This window comes from Morone saxatilis, unplaced genomic scaffold (assembly GCF_004916995.1).
Source record: "Morone saxatilis isolate NCDOM2014 unplaced genomic scaffold, NCSU_SB_2.0 Contig9, whole genome shotgun sequence".
NCBI lineage: Eukaryota > Metazoa > Chordata > Actinopteri > Moronidae > Morone > Morone saxatilis.
Genome location: NW_023340268.1, coordinates 20,083,153 through 20,097,917, shown reverse-complemented (window position 1 = coordinate 20,097,917; position 14,765 = coordinate 20,083,153). Strand labels below are relative to the sequence as shown.

At 39.7% G+C, this 14,765-nt stretch overlaps 1 protein-coding gene across 1 annotated transcript in view; it reads right to left on the bottom strand.

Annotated features, from left to right (window-relative positions):
• Positions 1 to 6,475: 6,475 nt before the first annotated feature.
• pkib (protein kinase (cAMP-dependent, catalytic) inhibitor beta) overlaps positions 6,476 to 14,765 on the bottom strand; it is a 20,732-nt gene continuing 12,442 nt past the window's right edge. The window contains exons 2-3 of the mRNA XM_035681432.1: positions 9,378 to 9,531; positions 6,476 to 8,363 (exon numbers count right to left, since the gene is read on the bottom strand). Of these exons, the coding sequence (XP_035537325.1) occupies positions 8,281 to 8,363; positions 9,378 to 9,519 (225 nt within the window). The 5' untranslated portion in view covers positions 9,520 to 9,531 and the 3' untranslated portion in view covers positions 6,476 to 8,280. The remainder of the gene's footprint in view (positions 8,364 to 9,377; positions 9,532 to 14,765) is intronic.

Below are 14,765 nucleotides of genomic sequence, written 5' to 3'. Positions count from 1 at the left end.
TTTACAGCCTTGTGATCCGTCGCTGCACAAAGACTGAAGTCACTGCCAAGCTTGGATGAAAGGAAGGAAGAGGGGAGGCAAACGTCAAAAAGATCTGATAGTGAAATTAACAAACTGACCTCATTCTTAGCACATTAGGTTCGCTCCTTTTCAACCCCCCCCCCGTTTGTTGACACTCTTGGTATCTTCCATACATTGAGTAGAGATTAGAATGATGTTTTGGTTACACTTACTTAAGTTGATTGATGCTTGGCCACCGCTCAGCAGCCTGTTCATAGATTACGAGAAAGCTCTAATAACTTACTCTCGGTCTGCGTCAGGCACCTAATGCTGAGTCTGATTGTCATCCACCTTACAGTTCATGTTCTATCAAGAATAAGTCTGCCGTTATTTTATATTTGTCTTATTGTCAGGAAATCCTTTGAAAAAATACAACCAGTTAGTCTTATCTATCTTTAGATACTTTTCCGACTTTCCTACCCTGTCCTTGGCCCTCAGCCCAGAGACCATTTGGCCCTGCTGAACATAATAGATCTTTAAAAATTTGTCATACATAGTATAGTTTTATTATAACAAAAAGGTCAGTAATTTCCTAAAATAGCTGGGCACTGTGGTTTTTCTATAAATGTTTCTTAAATAGGAAGAAATAATGCATTTTTTAGGAACTATTTTCAGCAGCTGATCAATACACACTTGGTGGTCTAGTGAGTATTTGTGGGAGCAGAACAATGTAAGTGGGATTGAAAATAAACTACAGTGTGTGTGTTTATGGTGCGACTCATTGATGTGTTTTTGGACAACAATGGAGCTCTATGGCACAGAGAAAAATATATATTAGGCTTTGATACACACACACACAGTACTTGTTAGTGGATACATTCAGTTGATGTTAGGAAAAATATAGATCATGGTCAGCCTTAAAAGCTCTGAGCTATTCCATGTGATTTTAACAGAAACAGACATTCATTCATAATGATGGTGAGTCATGCAAGTTTCATACTCAGGAATCTCATTTGTTGTGTGTCACTTTATTTATATTTGTCTGTTGTTTCTTTCCACACCTTCTAAAGCCCTTAAACAAGCTAAGTGGTTGATTCAACTATTGTGAGGATGTGGGTTTGAAACAGAGAAGAAGAAAATGGAAATGTTAAGTGAATTCTATGTATAAGTATAAAACAAGCATTTGCCTACCTAAAGCCCGAAGAATAATTATACAGTATAGCCTTAATAAAAAATTCACTTCATCACACTAGAGCAACAGCTTCTCAGACCAAAACAATGAGACAGAAATAAAATAAAACTCACCAACACCACCCTTGTTAGTGTTTCCACTGTCTTTCCAACGTTCCAAAGCTGGTTTAGTTGGAATAAACCCTTGATTCACAGAGTTAGATGCAAAAATATTCATGAAAAGGCCTGCTATGGCTGCAACGTAAACTAATCTGTGGGGACAGGCTCAGATTGTTATTCTAAGAATCTGATAACATTATGGACAGGAGATAGACCAGAAACAGGCCTTATATCACTATTGCTCCAACCAGACTCCATAGACAATAACAATATTTTTACCTCACATTTCATATCACTGTAACTTAATTCCAAGTGGAAAGAAACAAAACTCACCAGTCTTTGTTAGTCTTTCCACTGTTCCAACAATCACCAATTCTGCTTTGAAATCTTAATTCACAGACATTGATGATAAAAACATTTCAGTCACTCTCACACGGAGCAGACCGGCTCTGTAAACAAACCACAGAGAGGCTGTGATAGCAACACAAGCAGAGGGAGTGTGACACCATGACTACACTATATCTTTACATAGCTAATAGTTGTTGCTGCTATATTCACATTTTAAATTTCATATATGTAACCTTTAACAACAGTAGTCAAAGTTGGATATATATGTAGCTTATTCCTCTGTGCCATAGAGCTTCATTATTGTCCAAAAACTATAAAAACACATAAATGAGCCACGATGAACACCGACATTGTATTTACCTTGAGTCAATCATACGTACACCATCCTGCTGCTGGAAACGCTCACTATAGCGCACCAAATGTGTATTAATCCGCAGCTGAAAATAATCCCCAACAAATTCATTATTTCCTCCTGTTTAACTAACATTAATTAAATACTAAAAAGCCCAGCTGTTTCAGGAAATGACTCAGCCTTTTTAAAAATTTAAACTATATGCTCATTGAGTTATTAAAGATTTAACAGACAGACAAACGCAGTGTTGTTTTTGGTCTCTTATGGGATTGGATGGATTTGTTGATGAAAATATAGGAAAATGCCAGTCCAAGTTGATACAAGCAGGTGTGGATATTTTGGTGGGGAATGATTAAAGATGTTACGACAGTGCTATGACTTAGGAGTTTGTTGAATCAATTATGCTCCAGCGGCCCTGGCACCTTCTCCCTCTTTCTTTGTCTGTCGCTCGCTCTCTCGCGCGTCTTACTTTTCTTCTTCTTCTCCTCTCCATCTTTCCTCCTGAGGCTCCTGTATGTCGGAAATGGCACGTTGACTTCCACGTGAAGGCTTTTCTATTTGCTGGGCTGCCTGCCTGCCTGCCTGCCTGCCTGCCTGGCATCCTATCTGTGACCCACGTCTACACTGGCCTCAGTGGCAGTCTTATCATTCGCCCTCCCTCTTTCCCTTTCTCTATCTGTCTCTCTCTATACGTCTCTCTAACACTCGCTGTCTCCTCAACAGCAGCTGGATCACTCACTCACTGGCCCGGTCACAGGGGGTGAGAGACGAAGAGAGATAGAGGTTGAAAAGGAGAGAGTAGTTGGATTCCTAAAGCCCGCTGCTGCTGCTGCTCATTCACTTAGCTTCGATTGATAACAGAGCATTTGGCTCGAACCTGTCTGTGAGAGGAACCACAGTGCATTTCTGTGAGGCAATTACACAACAATTTCCTTGAGGAAAGCCAATGCTAACCGCTTATACCATGCTATTCAATTATGTAAGCAGACAGAGAGCTTTCCTCTCAACTGCTTTGCTGCCCTGTGGAATTAGAAACACACTGTCTTGTTATTTTAGATTTGTAAAAGTGTGAGCTGCCAAATTCACAGTACCAGAAATTAATGTTAGTATTTAGAGCTGGCAATTCACTGCATCCAAAGTTATTTTTAGATATTGCTTTCTGGTTTCTTTTTCTATATTTAATCTAATAATTAAACCACAAGGTCAAGTTTGCCCTCACTCAAGACCTCACACCTTGCAGTTTACATCATGCTTAAGCCTCCTGCCCTCATTGCAGCCAACTCCTTCAAATTCATTCTTCCTCCTTCCCTCATGCCCTAAAAAAACATGACCGCATACAATGCAACCAGGCCTAAGCATCTCTCAAGGCTAGGTTACCCTAGCAACAAGTTACGTAGAAGCAGTCTGGGCAAAGGAGCTACCTCAGAGGAGAGGAGGATGCCTGAGAGTGGAGGTGGAGACTAACAGGGATGTTTTAGCAAAAACAATAATTCTCAAATGGATTACACATTTGGGTTTTGTTTGAATAAATGACCAGTATTAATGTTGCAGTAGTGCCATTGCTATGTTTTAAATAAATAATGTTTCCATTACATAATCTATGGACCGCAGAATCAGCTAACAAACATAATGTATTACACACAAGTGCTTTACTGTGGTTGTGTCTGCAGAGAGACAAAGAGCCCTTGGGTGTAAGGATGGTCTCATCTCCTGTCAGCAGGGATGCTGGGACGCAGCCAGACAACCAGCCTGCACGATCACAAAGGTTCACTCATGGCTTTACAAACACATTCTGTGCAGCACACCCCCATTCATTGTTAACCTCCACCTCCACAGGTTAGCAGCAACATTCGAGACGATTACACTGAAACAAATTCAAAATCTTTGTCGAATGGCTCAATGGCATCGAGGAAACACAGGGTGTGTCCTAGTCAAACTCCTTACTGGGTTTTAAACTGAATTTTATGTGCAGGAATGTGAAACCAGAGCCTCCAAATCATGGTTTAAGTCACCATAAGTATGTAACTTAAGATGTTCATATAAATATTGTTTTAGGAATTGTATTTTAGATGTTTTCTTTGTACCAGACATAACAAAGAAATTCTTCTGTCGGCATAGAAGCATGACGTGAGGTGAATGATAATTTAGTGAATGTCTCCATCTGCTGCACACCCACAGGAACTGCTGCATTATGTAATAGGAGTGTACTAACATGGCTATTCTGGAAGAGAAAGATAGATGCTCCCTTCAAGTGATCCTTATCATTTTTATCATCTTCTGAAGTGGACTTTGCACTTCAAAAGATGTAAAAAATGACTGGAGCCATTTTAGGTGCCTGTCATCAGAGGCCGTGGCTGCAATCAAATGGAACAGAGCCATATAGACAGAACAGAAAATGTTGCATATACTCTGTTTTTCAATTTGACAAAAACACCTGCAGCCAGCATACAACCACCACCATTATTGTAGCTACATGACGATAAAAAAGGAAAGCTTTCCACTTGTATTTACTGATTTAGTTGGCCATTCTTGTGTGGTCAACCTGTTATTATTCCTGTAGCAGCAGTAGGCAGCATAGCGTTCTTACTGTATAAAATATGAAATCTGCATTATCTCTGTATTATTGCAAAAAGGGTATGTCTGATCAGCTGATTCAGGTACAATAAGTTAATACTGAAGAATGAAAAACAACAAGTAAGAAAAGAACAGAAGAAGAAAGAAAGAAAGAAAGAAAAAAATTTCATGTCACATCCACCATATACATCAACTGCCGGATACCCCCATGAGAGGGGAAAAAAAAAAATTTCAGGCCTCCAAAAATTCGAATAAAAAATTTACTTATTTTATAATCCAATGAAAAATTAGAATGAACTACTCTGTTCAATAAAATGTTTTCCCCACACTCTCAAGTTATCTGCAACTACCAGATATAGCACAGAATAATGAACTCTTATCAGGTGGGCATCTATGAGATTACATCTTCTCAAATATGGGTTCACGGTTTGATCAAGTCAAAAAAAATCTGGCACACTGTCAATCACTCTTATTTACAACATTTTGGTCCTCAGAACTTCAGCAGGTATAATGTATCTACCAGATGATCATGGATACATTAGTTTTATCCGCTGAGGATCTAAATGCCATAAATAAAGTGAGAAAAAGTGATCCAAATTGTGTGCCTTATTTGCTTCTTTTGGCCTGATGATAGTGCTCTGACCTGATGGTTGTATGAGAGGAAAGGTCAGTACAGGCAATCCTCCATTAATATTCACATCAAATTTCATGTCAGTCTGGCCTGGAATTGTAAAGATAATTTGCTTATACAGTGTTGCATGTTGGACAAACTCCTTCAATGTTAGGCCCCTTCAAACTGTATGTCATTAAACGCTAATATGAAATGGTTGATTATTATAAATACCATCACATTCAGCCATCTTTCTCATCACTGTTTCTGAACATTTAAAAAATTCAGAAAACAGTACTCCACAATTTACTATTGCACTACATTGTCAGAGTCATGATGGACCCTTTTTTTAACATATCAAAGTGCTTTTTCAAACTTGTAGTCTTCAGCCCCAACTGAAAATGACTCAATCACTTGAGGCAATTTATCAGACTTCACACAGCTCCCACTGGAACAACTTTTTTCTCTTTATTTGGCTTTTGTCGAGTCTTTCTTCTTGACCTGCCATTAAGTTGTTCGCTACTTGGGATTCATCAGATATGTCTACATGGTCATGCTGGCAGCGTTGTGAGGCTGTACTAGGTACAGTGGTGCTTTTGAGCTAAATGCTAATGTCAGTATGTTAACATGCCATGCTAACATGCTAATATTTGGAAGGCAATGTTTACAGTGGTCATCTTAGTTTAGTATGGAGGTATGCTAATATTTGCTAATCAGCACCAAACACAAAGTATAGCTGAATTTAGTGGCAATGACATTAGTTTGCAGGTATTTCGTAAAGCAAAGTATAGATCTTTTTTTACAGCAGCCACTGGGACAGGAAATAGTAGGGCAAATACAGTTATTACTAATGACAATAACTAAGCTTCTGGTCCATTCAGTGTAGCAGAGCCTTTCCAGTGAGCCAACATGCACAATAGCAGCAGCCTGACTGTCTGACCTGAGTGGAAACTTAACTATTATCATTGGTAACACCTGTGTTAAAATGGCTGCTGTATAAAGGTCTGTTCAAACTTCAAACTACTGGTGGCTTAGACGAAATGTCAGGGGATAAACACTGTACAAATTTCCAAGGCTATCCATCCATTCAGTAGTTGTTGAGCTATTTCAGTCTGGAATGGAGGTGTACTGACCTTGCCTTGTTTCTAGCACGGCTAAAAACACTTGGCTTAAGGATATCATAATCATTTCAATATTATCCCCTTTTTCCAACATACATAAACATAAAGCTCAAGCACAAGGTATGAGGGCCTTGCACAGAAATGACACTGTTCAACACAGATGTATATGTAAAGCTTGTGGGTTTAATATGGCAATTTTCACCACCAGATAGAATCAACATATGGGATTCAATCCAGCTAAGTAAAATATATGCACCACTTAGAGATCAGGACACTACAAAATACACCTCTGATTCATCAACCCCCCAAAAAAGTGTTGATCATACAGCTTCAGATAGACCATGAACACGTTCCCATCAGCATTAGTAGTAGTACAGCATAAACAAAGGCTGGACAGCAGCACATCAGGCTTTCCTTGTTGCATTTGTGAAACACATCCACATAAAGACACAGCCACCAGCAAAACATCTTCAAATAGAGACAATTACAGAACATCATTTGTTTGTGGATACAGTATGTGAGTAATCATACAGGCAGCATGTATGACACACATGGGTTATACTAAAATACAGTATATATATATACAGTAGCAGTGATCGGACAGCTGACAAATGTGGACTCTCGCTGTGTTTCGTGCTCTGTCTTGCATCCTATTCACAGCTCTGCTTATGTGTTGATGAGTGTGAACAGACTTTCTTCTGTGCGGAGACTGTGCTGCCATTTTTGACACTCGAAACACATTGTGGCGGCGGCGGCGGCAGCGTTGCTTGCTCCCATGCCCAGACTGCGGGCATATGCTGCTGTCGCTATAAGAAGCACGTGCGAGAAGCATCGCGCTGCAAAAAAAAAAAAAGCCCTGCTGAAGTTTACACAAAAGGGAATGCTTTTCCTGACAGGGTGTAGGATCTGCATCCGCAGGTCTTTAGAATGTTACAAAAGTGTTGTTTTTTTCCTTTCATTTAGAGTTCAAGCAGTAATGAGGTGTTATGATACCTCCTATTAAAACCGAGGAAATATCAGTAGCCCAAAAACAGTCGATAACAGTGCTTCACAGAGAAAGAACACAACACAGGTTTTCGGTTGTGAACTGCCACGAGGCACATTTTCAGAGGAAAGTGAAGAGCAAAAAACCAAAAGGAAATCTGACTTTCTCAGTATTATAATGAAGCAGTGTGTACACTGCTGGCAGTGGGACATTATTCTCTAAAGGAATGTCTCAAGATTTGGACGGCTCTTCCACGTTATCACCTCGCACCATATGGACGCCTAGAAAAATGGATCAAATCCCTGGTTGTTGCTAGGATCAAAACAGTCTGGTGATGAGGGGTAAAAACTGTACATTTACAATGGAGATATACTGTACAACAGCCTCAGATTTGAAAACATACAGTAGATCATACACATATAGTGTAAAAGCATAAGTGAGCAAGACAACACAAAGACTGTTCTTCTACGTATTCTTACGTCAAGTGTGCCAATTTGCATCCAGCTGGGTTAAAAAGCTTTGAGCCACGACAGGCTGCTATCAATGTCCTTCTTACTATTGTCAATGTAAAATAACACACACCACTATAGAATAAAAAAATCAGCAGGAAATGCAAGGGAATAGTACATATTACAATTTGACTTACGAGTTCCTGTTTTTCTTTAGTTTTAAATAAATCATACAAAAATAGTAGTGTAAAGTATACAATCTGTCATGGTCCCTTTGATTCTCAGTGTAGTGTTTGGTATATGTATAACTCAACTATACACACACACACTCATTGGTTCATAACTAAGTGACACTGAGTGCCAAAAAGCTCCTAGCTCCAGTCCATCGGGAGTCGGTCCGTCACTCTCCGTCCGTGGCTCAGCTGCTTCGCAAACAGACTGACTCTCCACAGATAATCACTCTCTCTCCCACAGGTCGCCCTCTATCTCGCTCCTCATCCCGTCTCTCAGGTTATCTTTGCAGGTCTCCGGGGAGGTACATAAACGAGTCCCTATGATCCCTCTTTCCCCTCTGAGCTCTCCGGCGGTGCTGGAGGCTCCTCCGCCGTGGGTGACTGGGCCCCTCCCGGACCATCTGCGCACAAACCCAAAAAGACACAATAAGAAATGTGTTGCAGTCATTTTCAAGGGCAAAAAGAAAGAATTAGACTGTCAGAAGCTATTGTTGATCAATACCAGTGACTTAAATGATTATTATATCTCTCAGCGCTGAAATGTTTTTGCCTTTGAGTCATTTACTGGCTCCTGTTGTGTGAAAAAGAACTGCAAAGCCAGTTTCAAAACCCATGAAAGTAGCATAACTGCTTTAAAAATCAAGTGAGTTTCTCATACAACTGGGATCCCTAATTCGGGGCCATAGGGGGAAACAAGTACGTGCATGCTTACTTTAGCTAGTTTGCGAAAAACTTGTTGTTAATTGTTGTTGTTAATTGGCAATAGAAGTAGTGACCAGGCACGAAACAGAATTGGCCGGGAAACAGTCTGCAAGTCAAGATTTGCGAGTGCACAGAGAAAGGCTTATAAGGATAGAAGAAGAGTGAGCAAAGAATAATACAAACGGCGTCATTATATTTTATTTAGCAGCATGCTAATTTGCTTGCAACCCATGAAGCCAAAAATACTCAGCCCAACAGTGGTCTAAATCTGGCAAGCCCGGTAGCCACTCTCATGCCAGAGTCGTGATGAATGACTTATGATTCTGGCATGGAATTAGCCAGTTATACCCAATTCCCAAGAAGCAATCCTAGCCTAGTCTTCAGTCCCAGTCCCACAGCCGAGTGTGTCTAGGTAGCAGTGTCAGGCCTGGGTGACTGTCGTGTTTGATTGAATCATTCCCCATCATATTTTCCGTGTCTAACACAACCAGATGTGGCTAGTTAAAGTCAGATTGAAGTTCACAGCAGGCGACCTTTCACATTGTACTCAGAATCGAGCCACACTGACACATTGTCTTGCACTACATACTGAAGTTTAAGTTCAAGATTACAGTTTGAATTTACCTGAATATTCATAATTCATTCATTCATAATATATCAGCTCAATATTCTCAATATTATAATAATGAAAAATAAAACATTGTGTCCTTTACCTTTGAGAGACAGCTCAGCTAGTTTAAGAGGAAGGTCGCCAGGGTTCACGCCCGCCGGAGAGCCCAGGATGTCAGGCAGGGCATTTCTCCTCCCCGAGCGCCCCGAGGAGGCGAAGTCCAACACAGGCTCTACTTCTGTCATCTCAGGACCCCTCTGCGATAAAAACAGGGTACAATGTTACATTTGTGCGTGCCCTTGAAAAGGAGGTTCTAAAACGAGTAAGAAAGAGTACTCTTTTGTTAGCTTACAGTGGCAGTTCTGTACGGACTCAAAGAACCCCCGGGTTTATCACAAAGGACAGTGTGTGTTATAAATAACATACATTTCTCAATAAATTCATCTTGGAAACATCATTAACTGACTATATTTCAATGTAAAAATAGTTATCCATGATATCAATCATACGTTTGATAGTTAATAGCCAAAGAAACACAACTGTAGCCATTTGTTGAACATTAAGGATGTGCAGTTGATATGCACTGACAGAAAATGAATGTTTAGTGATTTATCTTCATTACTATCAACAATGTTCCATTGCCTTTGTCCATTAGCATGCATCTGAAACCCATGTGTAGTAGAGTAACCGACATGAAGGAATTGACATTAGCTAACTAGTTACATTACTGGATTATTTGCTTGGTTTTACCATAAAACTAATTTACTCTAGCCAGAGCTAGTTAACGGATGCATTGGACAGTTGAGCAGAGATGTTTTAATGCTGAAGAAGCATTTCAGCCTGATATACAACAGATAGACATAAATTACACGAGGTTCAGGGTCTTGTTTCTATTATCATCAAATTGGTCTGTGTGCTGTTGTCTTTTGTGGTGTGTATTGGAATAGAAAACCCTGTACAGTAACCAAGTTCTACTCCAGTACATTTGAAATGATCTAGTCTTTTTTTTTTCCCTATAAGCCAATGTTTACCCTGTTCATTGTAATGACATTCTAATGATATTACTTTTGAAATGATTTATATGTTACAATTTGGAGTAATACGGAGCACAGCAGTGACCATTTATCCTGACATACCTCAAACAAAATGTACCTAATCTGTTTAGTGATTTGAGCGTCAAGAGGAAAGATTTATCATTGAAGCGGAGGATGTGTCTGTCTGGTCTCATGGCAACCAGCAGCTGGGGAGCCAGCTCTAGGCTACACTGGTGACAGGCAGAATTACATCCCCTGTCTCACACAAACACACACACACACACACACACACACACAAGCACAGCACACACACCAATACAGCGAGCCGCTGTTGCTATGGCAACAATACAGAAAAAAGCACCACTGGCAGGTAAACATATGACTCAAATCCATTCTCTCACTATCTCACTTTCTCTTCCCAGTCTCCCTCTTTTGTTGTGTTGCCTCGCTTTAAATAACCATACCATTCTGTGGAGCAAAATCCCATTTCCCATCGCTCTCGTTCAACAAAGGACTGACATGTGAGGTAATGCGTACTTGCAGCTATAAACTCACACACACAATCTAGAAAAAGGGCCACAGGTTGGCCATCTGTTAGCTTCAAGCGCTATTGTAGCTTAGCCATTGAGCCCATTCAAGCCACAGTAGTGCATTGTGGCCTATTTTAAAAAAGAATTCCATGAGCATAAACATATTTCCCCAACACGCTCACATAATCACATGTTGCTAACTAAAGCCATGACGCTGCACATAGAGGGAGGAAACACTGAAATTGTAGCTTTTGAATGTGTTTGATTAAAGGTGACAGATGTAGCATTTGTGGATCTCAATATATAATTATCAAATGAATTGTGCTACCTACAATTACCATAAATGATTGATAGCCTTTATTTAACAGCAGAAAGAATGTGAATGTTTTGAAATGTATGACCAAATCACCCAGAAAGCCTACGTCCCCCCTCCCCCGACAGCATCCTTGGCTTTACTGTATAGGATAAACAGACAGTAAGACACTAATAATTCATGCACTAATGATTTATTGATGTCAAAATACTCTTGCACATTTAATGTTGTGCCCTGTCCAACCCCCTTTCAACAGTCCGATCAGGGGCTCATGAGTCCTCCCAACCCAACCCCCACCACCCTCAGCATCTTTGGAAATGCGAAATGTTGTTTGTTTGTTTGATACATATATTTTTGTAATTATTATTATCAGTTAACGCTTCCATTATATTTCATTTATATTTCTAGTCATAAAGGTCTATATGGGGTTTCAAAGCCTTGTCCACACTGCGAGAAATATAATTCTGATGGAGACATGAAGAAGCCTTTTCAGTTATTACTTTATTGGCATCAAAGTAGTCAAAGTTAAATGTACAAAGTCAAAAATACTAGAAACAGCTTATAAAAGTTGTTCACATACTTGCAAAAAAAATGCAATTAATTTGAATGCAAATTTACGTCACTCAGACTTACATTTAATAATTGTTTTTACCCTTCTGAATGATGGTTTTGAATTTTTAATAAACAGTGACAGCCCTGCAGTGCTGCAACGATTGGTTGATCAACTGATTAGATGTCAACTATTAAATAAATCGCCAACATTTGCCAAACAACCCAAATTCCCATAAAAATACAAAGGACGTGTCCTCAGTGTCCTCTATGACCACTCCAATTCCAGGTCTATGAATTAAAGCGCTCTCTAGATGCTGTACTAAACTTGGCCTTTCAGCTGGATCTTACTGTAGGCGTCCCGGGAAGCCAGAACATTGTTTCTGTTGCCCCGCATGACAAAGCTGCACTCTGTCCTGGATCAGAGGCCACAGTCCAACTGAAAGTCCAGCAGTAGGAGTCTAATCAGGACGAAGAACAACTGATTATCAATAAAAAGCTAGGGCTTGCCTGTTAAATCTGGATGATTAAAACTATTGTGTACTTTGGCAGAAAAAAGGACTTGCTGTAATATCAGGTCTGTATTGACATTTAATACCAGATACTGGCCTCAAACACCCACTGCTGATGTGACAGCTTTCCTATACGATATGGGAGGATTTTCCTCAGCAGCTTCGGGGGTTTTAGTCTATAAAACCCGGAGTGGAAGATGCTTCAGTCCACCTTGAGAAGCAGTTTCCCCAAGTCAAAAAAGCTGGTGGCTGTGTTTTAGCATCCAATGAGGATTTTATGGGGTAAATATAAACAATTGACAACAGAATGCTGGCTTGAATCCCAAACTATCAGTGTCAATAACAGCCATCGGTCCAGCCCTAATTAGAACATCTGTTTGATAACGTTCATTAAACTATTGGATTAAACATTGAACAGGCAGTGACCCCTCATACGAACAGGTTTATTTTAGCTGGTAATCCAACAACAGTTTAGATGGGATTATCTTGTCAACAAAATTGACCTAGATACAATGAAGCCCGCTCCGGCCTGGCTCAGGCAGACACAGGAACAAGCCGCAGGTATGTTACACAACACGGTAGCGTTATAAAAGCCTGTTGACTAAAGAACTGTCAGAGGTCAAGGGTTGTGCAGAGATGGTGCAAAGATGCAGAGTAAAAAGGGAGGACAAAAAGCCTATATGTCCTTTAAAACTACCAATGTGTGACAACTGCTATTAAATAAAAGCTAATTCATGCTGCAAATGGCTACTTAGGCTATTTCTAAACACACTGACCTCTATGATATAGCAACAAATGATACAGTATGCACTTGAAACATCCTCTATCTTGCAGGGCCACTATGTAAATGATAATGCAGCTAAAATGATCCCCTCATATCTTGAACCTGCAAATGAAACATGTCACCCATGTTCTTCTGTGTGTTTAACAGAGCATGTCTGTTGTATCTCTGAACTTAAACAGCCCATCACATTCAATGATGAAGGGTCATTTTATACCATAACAGCACAGGGTATTGTCTCCGAACCTCTCAAACCTCACAATGCCGGTGAGAGCGGCTCTATTGAGAAGAAGCCTTGCTGGCTTTTCAAGAGCGCGCCTGCTTTTCTAAATGGAAATACAACTCCAAGGACCCTGAGCAAGAGAATGGAGGCTTTCAGCACCACGGACAGAGCATGAGAAAGAGAGCGAGAGATGCCGAGAGCTTGATAACATGGAGTTTGTGCATCCATGCAACCAGCACAGACATACTGTTGCCCCTTCTGTTGTGTGTAGAAAATGTCACCACCGAACTCTATTCAAGAAGCTGGCAAGTAAATATCCCATCGGTATCGACAAATGCTGCTACACATCTTATTGAACTTGGCTGGAGACCTTTCAGGAACAGTCAGGATCCACTCCTCAATTCAGTGTACAACTAATACCCCAAGAAGCTCTTGTACCACTCAAGGTTTAGGGTTTTTTTTTTTTTGGTTTGTCATTCCGACAAACATCTGCCACCAAAACACTATTTAAAGCCACAGTAATGCATTTTGTAACGTGAACAAAATAATTTGGGCAAGATATTTTTTAAACTTTGCGATACATTATTATGCATAGTTTTTTTGATCAATACCACAATGATAATTTTTTCAATACATATATAGGAATATAAGCTTTGTTTTTCCACAGAACGCAGTTTCTTTTTCAAATGGCAGTTGTTATACAAGCGATTGTACAGTAACTTTGCATGAATACAGTCTTAATTTGGTCAAATTAGAAATTAAATCAGAGACTATCTGATGAAGTACAGCACAAATCTGACCAGCTACTGCCAGTTTTTGATACTTGACAGAAACACTTGGTTAAACCTGAATTAAACACACACGCATTCTGAGGTTGTTCTGGTTCTTCTTATAAATATAGCAATTTCTGATCTAGCAACTTCTGGTTAGTCCTATCCACATCCTGTTTCAGCATTCAGTACGGTTAAGAATACAAATTTAGTTGGTTGAAAAGAGACAGATAGCTTAAAGATAATGGTTTATTTGCTCATCCCCTAATTGATATATTATAATAGCTAACTATTATATAGCTATTGTGTTAGCAAACAGTTTATTATTTGTATTATTTATTGTTCATATCCAGCATTTATTTGCAACAGTGTTTGAGTGCACCTGATGAATGTAAGTCCAAGTGCTTTTAGCTCTGTTTTTGGTATCTTCCTGACATAAACTGCTAAATGTAACATTATCCTTCCCAGCTAGTTCCTAACTTTGTCTGTCCTTTCACAATAAAGGCAGGTCATTAAAGCTCCACCCCTGTCCATTTCGAGTACAGCTGCAGATACAGATAACGGTGTACTCACTCATCCCCAGTCATTTGATCTTTTATTAACAAATATAATGCTAGTGTCTTGGAAATACTGGTCAGATTACTGGTTTTGGGTTTGAAAAATCTATTATAAGTAATCGGTAAGAATATCAAAACCATAATTCAATATATGTGTCATTCCTGACACGTGGATGGTTCAGTTGCATAACAGAAGCTTTTAGGGATCCTCCACGGTACAAA